At 45.2% G+C, this 15,143-nt stretch overlaps 1 protein-coding gene across 12 annotated transcripts in view; it reads left to right on the top strand.

Annotated features, from left to right (window-relative positions):
• The window catches only part of AMOTL1 (angiomotin like 1), a 175,471-nt gene that overhangs the window by 111,828 nt on the left and 48,500 nt on the right, over nt 1–15,143 (top strand). For all 12 annotated transcript variants that reach the window (XM_060160238.1, XM_060160240.1, XM_060160247.1 and 9 more), the window contains one exon: nt 10,156–10,447. In XM_060160238.1, coding sequence (XP_060016221.1) covers nt 10,156–10,447 — 292 coding nt within the window. The remainder of the gene's footprint in view (nt 1–10,155; nt 10,448–15,143) is intronic.

Raw genomic sequence — 15,143 nt, forward strand, 5'->3', positions numbered from 1 at the left:
CCTTGCTGACAGCTGTAGGTTGTGAGCTTCGGCTGTCTTTGGTTTGCTTTCATTTGGAGGTCGGGAACTGTGAAGCAGTAAACCAGCAGTATATGGAGTTGTTTGCTTTAGCCTGTGTTTAGCAGAAGGTTTCAGTTATGGAAGATGCTACGTACTCTTTTAGTGATTTTTATGACTTTTTATGTTTCAGGCAGTATGAGAAAAAGACTAAAAATGACTTCTGTCAGTGAAAGGCACTCTCTTTCTGCCTGTCCGTTACCTTTTCTGCCCTTTATCTTAGCTGAATCTTGCCTTTCAGCATACGGGGTTTGATTTACTAGCTTCCCAGAGGCAGAGGGAAGAGTGGTAACTGTTTATTGATAGTTTATTCATCTATGAATGTATTCATTTTATTCTTGGTGTGTAGATAGATACTATAAAAGCAAGGAGTGGTGGCGTTTGACCCAGCCCTTCTGTCCTGGGCCGATACAAGCATCTTCTTACAAGATGACGTCAGAGCCAGCGGTGCCGTGGATCCCCTTCCACAGAGCACATTTGCTCCTTCTCTTCACAAGCCAGCATCACCACCACCATCCTTCCCATCAGTGCAAGGGGCTCGCGGTTTCCTGCACTAATGTGTGACTGGTCTCCCAAATCGCTCATGTTTTCCTTTAAAAAATGCCCTGTACATTTTCCCCCAGATAAACCTCCTGGTGTGGTTTTATTTAGCATAGAGTCAAAGTTCCTGATGCTCTCTGGGAACATGTCAAAAGACAGTGCAGGGAGGAGGGAGGGAGCAAAGAGGACACAGCCCTGGGGCACATGTGGCGAATTAGAGAGAGAGAAGCCTCTCCCCAAGAACACACATCGATCCAACAGTGCAGCCAGAATGCAGTTTACAACGTGAACAAGCATAAAGATACAGGCTAAAGAGCAGGTCTTACCTCTGGGTGGGCGTGAGGTCTGGAATGTGCTGTAGTACAGGAAAGAGTGTTTGATGGTCCGGTCTTACTCTGAGTTGGAAACGGCTGGAGGAGGAAGGAGGATTTTTGGAGTAAGTGTGTTTGCAAAGTGCTGATTTGCAGTTTAGACACCTATGAAAATGAATTGCTATGTGGCATCAAAATGTGAGCTAGACCCAAGGCTATTGGATTAACAAGTATGCGTTGCTCTTAACAAAAGTGAGACCAGGGAGTGTTATTTAAATTCCACCAGCTAGGGCTTCCCTGGTGGCACAGTGGTTGAGAGTCCGCCTGCCGATGCAGGGGACGCGGGTTCGTGCCCTGGTCCGGGAAGATCCCACATGCCGCGGAGCGGCTGGGCCCGTGAGCCATGGCCGCTGAGCCTGCGCGTCCGGAGCCTGTGCTCCGCAACGGGAGAGGCCACAACGGTGAGAGGCCCGCGTATCGCAAAAAATAATAGTAATAATAATAAATTAAATAAATTCCACCAGCTAAACATGTGTTTTGAATACCAGCATTAAAACTCAGGAGTTTGTACAATTTTTAAGCTGAATTATGGCTGGATGAGCCAAATAAAATGCCCTGTTTATTGTGAGAAGCAACTCTGCAGTGTGGGAATTTCAAAAGGCTAGGGTCAAGTTCAGGTTACTTTCTCAGGAAATCTAACACAATTCCCGCAGCAATGCATTAAATGAGTGGCTTCTCCAAACAAGGGGATTATCCATATGCATCCTGCATAGCAATCATTTTGATATTAGTTCACCCAAGACACCAGTCTCAATTTGAACATTTATGAGTCTCGTGTCTGCACCGCCAAAGGGATCCAGGTGGGAAGGCTGTGGATTTGGGAAAAGAAGATTTGAGAGGTTTTGAGTCCTGGCTCTCCCACTTTGTAGCAAATTGAATAAGTTCTCAGAGACTCCGTTTCCTTATGTGCAACTTGTTACAGCTGATTTTTCCTAAAACTAACTGATTTTCTTCCTTACATAAATGAAACATGTTCATTGTAGAAAATCTAGAAATATAGATAACTCCCACTTCCTCCACTCCCTAAAAAAAAAAGGAAGGAAAATAGAAATTACCTGCAGTCCCATTATCCAGCTGTAACCATTGTTAAGTACTCCATTCACTGTTGCTTTGAGGGTTAGAAAATTATAAGAAAATACTCTAAGTTGGAAATCTCTAGGTAAATAAGAGGTATTTTTATTGAGTGAGAAGTCTTAAAATTTGAACCTCTTCACGGCCAAGAAGCCCTTTGTTATTTTCATCTCATTTTAAAATTATTTTATTTTATTTTGTTTACTTTCTCTGATTATTAGAATAACTGCTGATTTTTTGGCTTATCTTTATTTTCTAATTTTTCTCTATTTTCTAATTTTTCTATAACATATATTACTTAGTGCAAGTTTTTTGAATAGCCATCCGTGTTCATTGTAGAAATTATATAAAGAACAGAAAAATATGAAGAGTGAAAAAAATCCCTAATTTCATCACCTAGAGATAGTCATTCTGACCTTTTGTCATAGTTCCTTCTAGTCATTTTTTCTGTATATTATTTTTTACTCAGGTGAAATGCTAATATGTATCATATCTTGAGAATTTTAAAGAATCTTTGCTTAGAGGCTCAGTAAACATTCATTGAACTGAATTGTTAATGTTGATAAATGGAAAACAGTTGTTTTGATTTTACTTCTCTACTAATAAGTTTGCTTTAGGAAATGTATTTAGCTGTTTGCATTTTCTCTTCTGAATTACTTGATCATATCCTTCATCTGTTTATCCATTGATGTTCCTTTTCCTGTTGTGTTTTGGACAATTTTTGTCAGTCACACAAGCCATATTTATTAAATGTTAGCATGATGGCCTAACTGTAGATAAATATATAGTTTAATACATTGAATATAGCCTGCTGATCGCCGTTGATGCTTGGGGATCTGGGGACAGTAGAGTGGGGACTGCTAGTCTGTTTGCATGAATTGTTTTGTTGCTCACTGATTTCTGGAATTATCTCCAAAATGAGGCCTTTTGGTGTTCATGCAATGTGGACTAGAGCAGTGCTCAACAATAGAAATATAATGTGAGGAGGGAAAGAAGGGGTGGGATAAATTGGGAGATTGGGATTGACACATACACACTACTATATATAAGATAGATAACCAATAAGGACCTATTGTGTAGCACAGGGAACTCTTCTCAATACTCTGTAATGACCTATATGGGAAAAGAATCTAAAAGAATCAGTGTATAACTGATTCACTTTGCTGTACAGCAGAAACAAACACAACACTGTAAATCAAGTACACACCAATAAAAATTTAAAAAAATAAAATGGCTAAATTAAAAAAAATAAAGACATTGACATCCTTAAAAGAAAAGAAGTGTAATCTGGGTCACATATCTAATTAAAATTTTTCCTGCAGCCACATTTTTAAAAAGTTAAAAGAAACAGGTGAAATTAATTAAAAAACATGTTTTAGTTAACCCATTTTTAAAAATTGAAGTATAGTTGATTTACAATGTTGTGTTAGTTTCTGCTGTACAGCAAAGTGATTCAGTTATACATACATATATACATTCTTTAAAAATATTTTTTTCTATTATGGTTTATCACAGGATATTGAATATAGTTCCCTGTGCTATACAGTAGGACCTTGTTGTTTACCTATTTTATATATAGTAGTTTGTATCTGCTAATTCCAAACTCCTAATTTATCCCTCCCTGCCTTCCCCTTTGGTAACCGTAAGTTTGTTTTCTATGTCTGTGAGTCTGTTTCTGTTTTTTGTCAATAAGTTCATTTGTATCATTTTTTAAGATTCCAGATATAAGTGATGTCATATGATATTTGTCTTTGTCTGACTTACTTCACTTAGTATGATAATCTCTAGGTCCATCCATATTGCTGCAAATGGCATTATTTCTTTCTTTTTTATGGCTGAGTAGTATTCCATTGTGCTTATATACCACATCTTCTTTATCCATTCATCTGTCAACGGACACTTAGGTTGCTTCCATATTTTGGCTATTGTAAATAGTGCTGCTATGAACATTGGGGTGCATGTGTCTTTTCCAAATATATGCCCAGGAGTAGAATTGCTGGATCATATGGTAACTCTAGTTGTAGTTTTTTAAGGAACCTCCATACAGTTAGTTAATCCATTTAAAAACATATTTTTAGATACATGTTTTAGTTAACCCATTATATGCAAAATATTATGATTTCAACAGGTAATCAACATAAAAATCTATTAATGAGATGTTTTACATTTTTTGTACTGTCGTCAAACTTTGATGTGCCTTTTACACTTCCTGCACATCTCAGTTCAGATGAGTCACGTTTCAGGTGTTCAGTAACCACGTGTGCTTTGTGGCTACTATTTTGGACAGCACAGGTCTAGAAGAAAGTGAGAATCTGTGTTCAAGAGAGAGTATCCCGACGTGTACGGGCATCACCTTTATACTCTTGTTCTGCATTGCACTGCAAGCAAATAGTTCAGAAATGGAAGATTCTATGGTGCTAGCATTTGCTTTTATTCCTTGTTGAAGCTTTAGTGTTAGGGACTGGGATTCTCAACACATAGTGTTTGAAGAGGAAGCGACACCCAAGGGTGCATTTGTCCCTTGCCTTTCTCCTAACACCCGTTAGCAGTGCGCGATAATAGCAGAGGCTAGCAGTTATTAAGTATCAATAGTTTCCTAATGATAGACACTATGTGCAGTGCTTTACATGCGTTATCTCATTTAATTCTCACAACAACTCTGGAGGTAGATACTGTTATCTTCACCATTTAAAGGTGACGAAGAAGTTAAAAACTTGCCCATGGTTACTTGGCTGGAAGGAAGCAGAAGCAGGGAAAAGAGACCCCATATTAAGGAACAGTGCTCTCCTGTACCAACATGGGGCAAAAGCCCTGGTGTGGTGGGAGTATGCGGGTTCCAACCCCCGGTTCATAGCCCATTGTTTTGCTTTATAAAGACTGAGATCTCTGGTTTGTGATCCTCTGAGCCTTAGTTTGCATACTTTAAAAACAGAATAATAATATATGGTGTGAGAGCAGGGAATGCCCAAGCTTGTGAGAATGAAATGACAGTGGATGTAAAGTGCTATTCATGGCACATTTAGTACAGGTATAATGTAAACACATACATTTAAACAAGCTTAGTTATGAAGCCTTACTGTATGCAGAGAGAAGCAAATGGATGTTGATTAGCTGTCTCCAATGACCTCGTTTCCCCAGTCCAAATAACATTGTCACTCCAGTCTTGAGCTGCATTTTGTGACCACTCAATACATGAGAACGGCAGTGACTTGGAGCTATGTTATTATTTTGGCAATGTCATGATTGGAGATTCTACCTATGTGATCCAGAACAAATCTAAATACCAGAGGTCTCTTCCTTAATAAAACAATGTTGAAGGTTGAGTCAGTCTTTGAAAGTGCATCGAGCATATATGGTCTCCTAACTTGCTCTTGGGTTCAGGGGCCAAATCAATTGACAAAAATGTACTGGGTACCAACTTAATATAAGTCATGCTTTTCTACCCTCAAAAAAACATGCATGCTAATAATTAGGGAGAATAATACACACATGCATAAAAAATTAAATAATATTGTATTTAAAAATTCAAGAGAAGGTAGGTTGTCAGGTGTGTGATTCAGGCAAGGTTGTAAGTTTGGAAGTAAGAAGCGGGTGCAGATTCTGGGGTCAGGCTATGCCTGGCGTGGTCCAAGTCACTGACGATGGAAGACCAGCCTGCACGACTTCCCAGTATGACCCCCTATTTTGTCTCTTAGATGTGGCTCTTTAAATGCCCCTTGATTCTTGTTTCTAATACATCACTGTGGGCTTGGGGCAAAGAGGCTTTTTCAGCCCTGCTCAGACGTATTTAAATAACTGGTCAGTCCAGTGGCATGTGGGAAGAGGTCACTTTCTGTGGTGTCCCAAGGCTCATTTGGTTCCTTGAGAAAGGAGCAGGACCTGTTGGTGGTCCTGCCTTGGTTTGTGTGAGGATTAAGCAAGGTGATGAAATGTGCTAACTGGCAGATGGCATAGACCCTCAATAAATGTGGGTTGAATGCTCTCTGTAGAAGGGACATTAACCTATGAAACATAATAATGTTGAAGGTAAGTAACAGTCCAAGAGGACAACTCAGGGGTAGGTTTCTAGCCTTCATGCTTCTCCCGAGGTGGCTCAAGCCTACAAAAAGCTGTGATGCTGTTGTTAGGATATGAGTCATGGATGTGGTGGTGGCTCAGACTGAGCCACAGGACCGCGGGAGCAGAGGACAAGGGGCGGCTGCCTTCCCTCCCTGCTTTCACCTGGTCTGTTCAGGGAAAGAGTGAACTACAAGGACTCAGAAACTGAAAAGCCTGGGCTTTGATCTCCTTTATGTTTCTATTATCTCTGTTCCATTTTGCAGGTTACTTACCATCCTGTGCCTTTTGTTCTCATCTAAATACAGAGACTTGACGATGATGCCTGTTTTATAAGGCAATCGTAAAGGTCAAAATGAGATGACGCATGTAGTGGTGCGTACCACAGTGACTGGTACGTAAAAAGTGCCCAGTAAATGTCAGCCATAACAGAAAAAGATGATCGGACTGCTCATGAAAGCCACACTCAGGGCTAGGCTCTGGGATATAGATGATGATAATTACAATAATGGTGATAATAGCTAACATTCGTCCACTGCTTAATTTGTGCCTGGCTTTATACATATTAACTCCGTAAGTCCTTTAACAATAAGCCAGGTGGTGGATGGTTCCGGGAGACACGTGATGTCAAATAACCTAGCTCTCTGCCTTCACTTTCTAACAGGAGGAACAGGCTCACAAATTGAAGATTGTGGCATAGAATTCTAGTCACAAGTAGTTTCTCAGTAAATGTTGGTTCCCTTCTCCTCTTTTTCCCTTTTCTTTGTGTCCCTTACGAGGAAGGGTTTATCCTGCTGGAGGCTGATCCTGCTGGTGGCGTTATCTTTGGAAGCTGGGGGTAGCTTGTTTCATAGCACTGGTATGATCGTGACATTTTCCGGCCCTCCCCCACCATTCTTTCCTCTTCATTACCCTCAGCCAGATTTGCCTTGTACAGACCTTTGAGCCTACCAGCCCCAGCTGGCTGAGTAGCGAAGCCACGGAACAGAGGTTTGCTCTCCTGGCTGCACGTCGTCCATTGTGATACGGTGCTTCTTGAATGTGTCACCGAGTTATTTTGTGAGGCCGGTGTTCTCTATTTAATAGAAGACTTCCCATTTTGAAAAACCCATTCTTTCTGTCTCCAAGCTTGGCAGACACCCTTTTCCTGCATTGCCACTCAGGTAACTCGTCACTGTCGCGGATGGCTTAGGCTGGCATTATGAAAAACCTCCCTTTTTGTTATATAAAGGAAAAGGATGACCGAGAAGATAAGCCCATCACTGACTGTGAGTTCCAAATCCCAGAGCCCAATAAATGTTAAAAGGTAGAAGCCCCACCTGAAGCTGCCTGGGTCAAAGGCAAGCCCAGATGCCTCACCTGTGCCCACTTCAGCTCCAAGGAGATGCGCCATGCTTGTCATTTGCGTTGGATGAAGTGAGAAGGGAGAACCGAGGAGGTAGGGATGGGTGTCTGCCTTTGAATTGAGGCAGTGTAATTTGTGGCATTTTGTCTCTTGCCAAGGTAACCTCTTATCCATGAAAATTGCACCGTAGTATTTAGCCAGCCTGTGGGAATGCACGTACTCACTAAGGATCTATGGTTTTCTGGGTCCACGACTGATAGGAGGTCCTGTGATCTGGGGTGAAAGTTGGGCGTTGTGAAGAGCAACCAGGGGCATCTCACTCTCGCTATGGAGTTGGACTTTGTACACACAGACCTCCTCATACACACAGGGCGACACATATTCACATACACTTCAGTGTGGAAGGGGCACAAATTCATCAGAATGCAGAAATGTTTTATTTCATAATGGCCAGATAGTTAAGTATTCAATGATAGGTGTGGAGAGGGAGGGAGGAGGGAGGGTTTACACTTCCCCATCGACAGCACTCCTTTCTGAAATCTGAGACACTTAAGGAAGAAAGAACCACATTGAGCTCCATGGTTCTCTACCTTGACTTGGGGAACTTAGATCCCAGCTATTTTAACATGGAATGGATGGGGCGCCTAGATCGAAGGCATAAGGAAATCTAGTTGGGAACTATCTCCTAAGCCCCGGTGGAGTGCTCTGACATTGCTTACCAGAGCAGAGCTTGTGGTTAGTCACTCTGGTGGGATCTGCTGGGTTCCTTTTGAGGTCGTCTTTAGGAGTAACTGCGTCTCCATGTAGGGAGGGCTAAGGTGACCATTGTCAACTGTTCTGCTAGAGTTTGACATTTAGCTGCCAGGAGTCAGCATTCAGAGGATGCTTAAAATGCCCTAAGAGATACTTACAAAATGAGAGCTATGGAGGCTGACAGGGTTCAAAAACATTCCAGCAAATATACTCAAAAGGAAATATAAGGCCAGATGAGCTCCCGAGAAAAAGCGTAGTAGCTCTGAGAGTGTTGGCCACGGATGGCCACAAGTAATGGGAAGTGGCACAGGAAACTGTTACGGAGTAGAAGGCTCTCAACCCCTTGATATAGAAAGTGGATGATTTGGGACTTGCTGATAATTCTTAGCACCCCAGTTCCCAGACTGAGACCTAAAGGTTGAAGGGGACAGCAAAAAAAGCATTTTTCCCAAGTCTGCCGAAGAGTGCCAGCCGTGGCTGGAAAACTAGAGGCCAAGACTCTCTTTGCTGTTTATACCTATAGAAGTTGTTGTTAGGAGCCCTTAGCTTAGGCTGAAAGAAAATACAATGATTCTTATGAAACAGGTTAACAGAATCGTGAGGAGGGGATCGGTAGGGAGGGGCAACAGAAGGTGGAAATTCTAGTAAAGGAGCTAGTACCCAGAATTTGAACCATCAAGGGACACCTCTGTGTGTTCTTTTTTTTTTTTTTTTTTTTTTTTTTTTTGCGGTACGCGGGCCTCTCCCTGCCGTGGCCCCTCCCGTTGCGGAGCACAGGCTCCGGACGCGCAGGCTCAGCGGCCATGGCTCACGGGTTCAGCCGCTCCGCGGCGCGTGGGATCTTCCCGGACCGGGGTACGAACCCGTGTCCCCTGCATCGGCAGGCGGACTCCCAACCACTGCACCACCAGGGAAGCCCTGTGTGTTCTTTTTAACCTGGTTAAAATCAGACTTTTGATCCTCAGACCTCCTTATCTCAGCAAATCAGAACACACAAAGTTTGTTCCTTCCCTAAGACTTTCCCATTTCATTAAATGGTACCCCTGTCCATTTGTGTGGACCCCAGAACCTAGGAGTAATTTAAAATTTTTTCTCACTTTCCCTCTCCCCATACGTAATAGAAATAAAACATACCCCAGATCCATGTACTATTTCTTTTCTGCTGCTACCCTCTGAGGCTTCGTTAGGTCTCACCTTGACCACACCCAGGCCTCCTCACTGGGCACCTTTGGTCCATCCTTGCCAACGTACATCCCATCTACATGCCACTCAGAGTGGAAGCAGCTCCCCCACCAGCCCCCCTTCGCACTCTAAGGGAAGGGCTGGCCTTGGCTCACAAGGACCCTCGCCCATCCCGCTGGCCTTAGCCTGTGCTGCTTTTGCTGGCTGTGCTCTGTATCGACTTGCTTTCTTCCAGCTGATCTTCTCCTCTAAGTCCTGCCTTAAGCCCCACTCGCAGGCGATTCCTCTACCTGGAACACTTTTCCCACTTCTCTACCCCCTGCCCCCAACCACTCTTTCCTCCTGTCTGTCAACAGACTTCGACTCAAGCATCCACCGCTGACCTTTCGGTATGACCTAGCCACTCAGTCATTCCCTGTCCCTGTCCCCCTGATTCTTTGGAGAGGGCTCATTACTTTTCAGTACCTGGCTTTGTGTGTTTATCGTGTGATGGTGTGCCGGTCTCTCTCCCCGAGAACGTAAGCTTCATGAGAACAGGGACCTTGTCTGTCTGTTCCACTCTTTCCTCAGTGACCAGAGCAGTGCTGATTCCAATGGGGAGAGCACATTAAATATCTGTGGGATGGAAGGTTGAAGCTGCTTCAGTCAACCTAGCTTGGACCGTGCGTCAGTGATGACCCCTGGCAGTAGAAACCAGCCATAGTGCCCGTGTGGTTGGGCTTCCCTCCTCTCCCCACCACGGCCCTGGGGTCTGACTGCTGGTCTTCTGTTCCCTTGCAGCCGCCCCTGCCAGCTTCCTTTCCCGTCAACGGTGCAGCAGCACAGCCCGATGTCCTCCCAGAACTCCTCCGTCAGCGGGCCGTTGCACTCGGTGTCCCTGCCACCTCCACCTCCGATGACCCTGGCAGCCTCGCAGCCCACGCCAGCCGCCTCCCCCAGCCAGCAGCTTGGTCCGGATGCATTTGCGATCGTGGAGCGAGCCCAGCAGATGGTGGAGATCCTAACGGAGGAGAACCGGGTGCTGCACCAGGAACTTCAGGGTTACTACGACAACACCGACAAGCTCCACAAGGTACCGGACTTCCCTAGGGGAGGGGAGGGAGAAAGTTCTCTGGAAGGGGAGCACAATTCCTTACCTGCCCATGGGGGGTTGACTCCCTGACTCACTGGCCAAAGTTTAACTAGACCCCTTTTTATGCCAGGCACCGAGCAAGGCTTTAGGGAGACAAAAATAAATATGCCACAGTGCCTGCCTTGGAGGAGCTTATAGTCCAAAAGGGGTAGAGTTGCCTAAGTTAAACCTGCAGTAGGATGTCAAGAGGCTGCAGGAGGGGCAGTAGAGGTGCCCCTGGACCTGAGACTCAGAGGCTGAGTAGCATTTCCCCAGATGGACAGTGTGGAAAAGGGGACACCGAGAGTAACACAAAGTAGTGAGTTGAGAGAGACAGGTTTTTCCTTTCAATCTGGGATCTCAGACAGGAACCTTGTGATTGCCATGTTGGTTTCGTTAGCTGGTTTCTGCAAAAAGCAGCGATGTCTCAGCGCTGAGGGCAGAGTACAGGTTACTGCGTGCTCTCCTTATGCTATGACTTAACAGGTGGGGAGATGCTGCGTAATTCCAACCTGTGTCATTGTCGTGGGAATATTAGGATGTACAGCAGCCTTCATTCTTAGGGCTTTACACTGAAAGCCAAAGTCAGCAGGAAGACATCCAGCGAGAGTGAAATCACAGGCAGTGATTTCATGATGACCCACATGCCAGCACCTGAAATGCTGCAGGTAGAAAGGAAGAGGTGAGGGGCAAAAGTCATAGGATCTTTTTTTTTTTTTAAGCAATTCTTTTTGTTTTTTAAAAATTTTATTTATTATTTATTTTTAACATCTTCATTGGGGTATAATTGCTTTACAATGTTGTGTTAGTTTCTGCTATATAACAAAGTGAATCAGCTATACGTATACATATATCCCCTCCCTCTTGCGTTTCCCTCCCACCCTCCCTATCCCACCCAGTCATAGGATCTTTTCGGGCAGCAGAGCCCCAGGGCACTCGAGTTTCCTTTCTGGAAGCAAGGAGGCATGTGTGGTAGAAGGCTTCTCATAAGTCTGGGTGCGTGCTCTGTCCTGGGCAGTCGCTTTTGTAAAGAGAAAGAGTGAGAATGGAAACTCACCTGGCTACAGAAGCATTGCCACTTGGTTCTGTGTAACAGGACATGCTCCTGGCTGGCCCATGGTGTTCACTGTGCAGTGTTGATCTCTCAGTTAAGCCTGGCCTTTCTGCTGGTCCGGGAGTCAGAACAGTCAGCCCCTGTGATTCCCTGAGGGCTGGCAGCAGTCGGCTGGGAGCAGTGGGTGGAATGATGCAAACATTCACAGACAGGACCTGCCCCAGCTCATTTGTGCAGAGCTTCCACCGAGAGGGTCTGGAACTCCCTGGAGTCAAGACCAGGCTTGGCCCGGAGAACTCTGGCTGCCTTTATTGGAGGGGAACAAATGAGAGCCGGGAACCAGCGGGCTGCCTAAGAATGGCGGCCTCACTCCCAGCCTCGGTCATACCCTTAGAAGTTGGGAAACACGTGCTGCCTCCTGGCCTTGGCTGGAAGTCACTGCTTAGGCCCAGGCTTGCCTCTGATGCTTCCTGGGGCAGCTTCTTTCCTGGTACAGTCTGAAAATTGGGAAGGGCCAACTCAGCATTTTCTGGGAAATCAGTAATGTTTTTCTTCTCCCTGATGAAGCCCTATGGCAGACGCTTTCAGGAGCCGAGCAAACTCACCTGAGGGCAGAGTGTGGTTCTGTCTTTTCCATGGACAGTTTTGAACAGTTGCAGGGAGGATGCATAAATTGTGAGGTCTTGTTATTCTTTGTTGACTTTTTATTAAGATACACTTTTTTATTGGCCTGTAACATACATCTTTTTTTTTTTTTTTTTTTTTGGCCGCGCGTCATGTGGGATCTTATTTCCCCGACCAGGGTTCGAACCTGCGCCCCCAGCATTGGATGCATGGCATCTTAACCGCTGGACCGCCACGGAAGTCCCCTATACATCTATTTCCTGATGTTGATGCCCATTTCTATTTTGAAAACCAAAATCAGCCTCCCAGTGATTCATTTTCCCTGCACAGGGGATGACTCTTAAACTTTGTGACCAAAAGCATTTTGATGACTTAAGGAGAAAAATCAAAAGCTGTGTCCCTTCTGGATTCCCAGACTCCTTCAGTCCCTTGAATGTTATGAATGGTTCTATAAATATTATATTTCATTAACCTGTCATATGTCGAACTGGAATTGCCAATTTGAAATCTCAGGTTTTGATGGCTACTTGCCATCTTTATCACTAAGTTCCGCAGCTCTTCTCAGCAGCTAGGGCCAAGAGAAAGAGAGCTGCGTGAAATCGTGACTCGACAGTTGAAGGCTTGTGTTCCCGAGGTCATCCTAGCCACCCCAGCTTGGGTGGAACCACAGTGCTGCACCGTAGGATGTGGCTGCCCTGTGCTGGCAGGAACGTCCAACCTAGAGTCCTTCCTCACAGCTTCGGGAGCACTCGCAGAGATTCATCATCAGGGCAGAACCAAAAATAGATGAATTTTTAATTGCGGTGCTTAGCCTGTGTGCACTGAGCCAGGAGCACAACGGGAAACGACGACTAAACTCAGAGGCTGCCAGAGTACCGCCTGGAAATGAAGACCCGTTTCCAGAGAGGCACAAGGCGGTGATTATCCCTGTTAGTGTTGGAATGGTGGCTGGGGACCCCCAGAAATAGCAGTGGTTTTTCATTATTTCCTTTTGGGCACTCATTTTGCTTCTTTTTCCTCCCAGTTTCCCTGAAACATAGTTCATGGATGGAATTTCCAGCTGGACCAGACTATGAGCTGGTTGGCCTCAGAAGCCATCAGGGTGGAGATGGACGTTTGAAGGGACAAGGCGCCATGTTTACCGTTCCCCCAGGCTTGCTTTAGCAAAGACCCTCTTCTTTTGTCAGCGAAACAGAGGTGGCTGTGATTGGGCAGTCTGAGGCTTGGATGGCAGGCCTGTCTTCGATTCTGTAGGTCCCTGAGCTGTGCCTGCGAAGGTATCAGGGAACAAGCCAGTTTCTAGAGCTGGGAAGGGCTGAGATTTTCTCTGGACACTTTTCTGTGCGTTTGCTTCGTGGCAGCAATGCCGGTGAAAGCTGTGTGAGGCTTTCCCCTCTGCTCGTAGTTCTGTTTCTGGGCCAGGGAGTGCTTCTCCATGTGATTTCGGGGGATCTTGCAAGCCTGGCCTAAGAGCTTCCTGATGTCTAGGCTGGAAGGGAGGCTGGGAGCTGTGGAGGCAAACCCAGTATCCTCTTCACACGGTCATCCTCAGACTCTGAACTGGCCCAGATGTCTGTATATCAAAGGCAGCCTTTCCACCTCCCTTCACCTCTAACACACATCAAGGGGAACTTAAGATGTTGTGGAGCTGCCGATGTGAAGAAGAGGGTGTGGTTCTCCTTCTGAAGGAGAGTGCAGTCAGAAACTGTAGAGCTTTAGACTAAAAATTATTAAAATGATTCTAGTCCAGTTTCCCACCCCTTAGAAACCCTTGCTTCATGTCTCCGAAAAGAAGTTGTTCATTTTTTACTTGAATGTTGCTAGAAAAGAGAAGCTCACTACTGGGTAGACTTTTGGGAAAGGTAGTTAGGAAATTCTTCCATATGTTGAATCATTAAGTTGCCGCGTTTAGTCGTAGTTCTGTCCTCTCCGGTCACACTGAAGGAGACTCATCTGTCTCCACCACGACAGGTATCGCTTCTTACAGGAAATACGTTGTCCAGAAGTATGACCCTTGCCCTTTCTCTCTTGGTAGCTACAAGCACATAACCCTATCCCAGTTCCCGTCTGCCTGAGTAGCTGAGACGGTAAACCGTGCTGTCTTGGGGACGCTGCAGTTTCCCTTTATAGCGTGCGGACGGAAGTTCTTTTCATGAAAGGAAAGAATCCACAGCCAGGTGTAGTTTGATCAATGTCCAAGTCTGTCTTTAGGAGTTATAAATATAAAGATTGAGTAAACAGTCAGTACTTCTGTCATAAGAAGGCACAGGTCTGGGGCTGTAGGGACTGTTTCTGCCCTCAAGTAACTGACAGTCAAATCAGAGACACAAAATGCATCAGAATTCCAGTCAGGTGAATACAACAGATGAAAGTACGTGAAATCAGATGGAGGGAAGTTCTTATGGGGGGCCTAGTTGCGGAAGGCATCCTAGTTGCCCTGGGCTTGCAGCACGAGCACTGTCTCAGGGTCGACACCTCAGGGTTTTTGGTGCCCTCAGCTTCCTTGGGGACTAGGTGATGCCTTCGGTCTAGATGGGGATGGTCCTACTGTCCAAAAACCAAGGCCACCTTTTACAGATGGAATTAGCGTAGAAATGGTGGTATGGTTTGGAGCCATCCCTTTTGAAAACAACATTAAAAGGAAGGAGCATAATTTGCGGTAGGACTGTGAACAGGATTCCGGACATGCTGTTCTTTCTGCTACCACATGACCAATCATTCATGTTGTCTTTGCAAGAGATAGAAAGGCTTTGTAGAAATGACGGGACTGGAACAACCAACTCTGCTACGAGGAGGCCTTTGGGAACATCTTCTGGTGCCGAAGGGAGCCTTGGCGTTGGGCCCTTCCCTGGTTGGAGGCCACTGAGCAGAAGGCCTGATGCCCTCCAGCCTCTTTACCCACCTCTTTTCAGATGTGTCTTTTTTTTTTTTTTTTTTTTTGCGATACGCGGGCCTCTCACTGTTGTGGCCTCTCCCGTT

The sequence above is a fragment of the Lagenorhynchus albirostris genome, chromosome 9 (assembly GCF_949774975.1).
Source record: "Lagenorhynchus albirostris chromosome 9, mLagAlb1.1, whole genome shotgun sequence".
Taxonomy (NCBI): Eukaryota; Metazoa; Chordata; class Mammalia; order Artiodactyla; family Delphinidae; genus Lagenorhynchus; species Lagenorhynchus albirostris.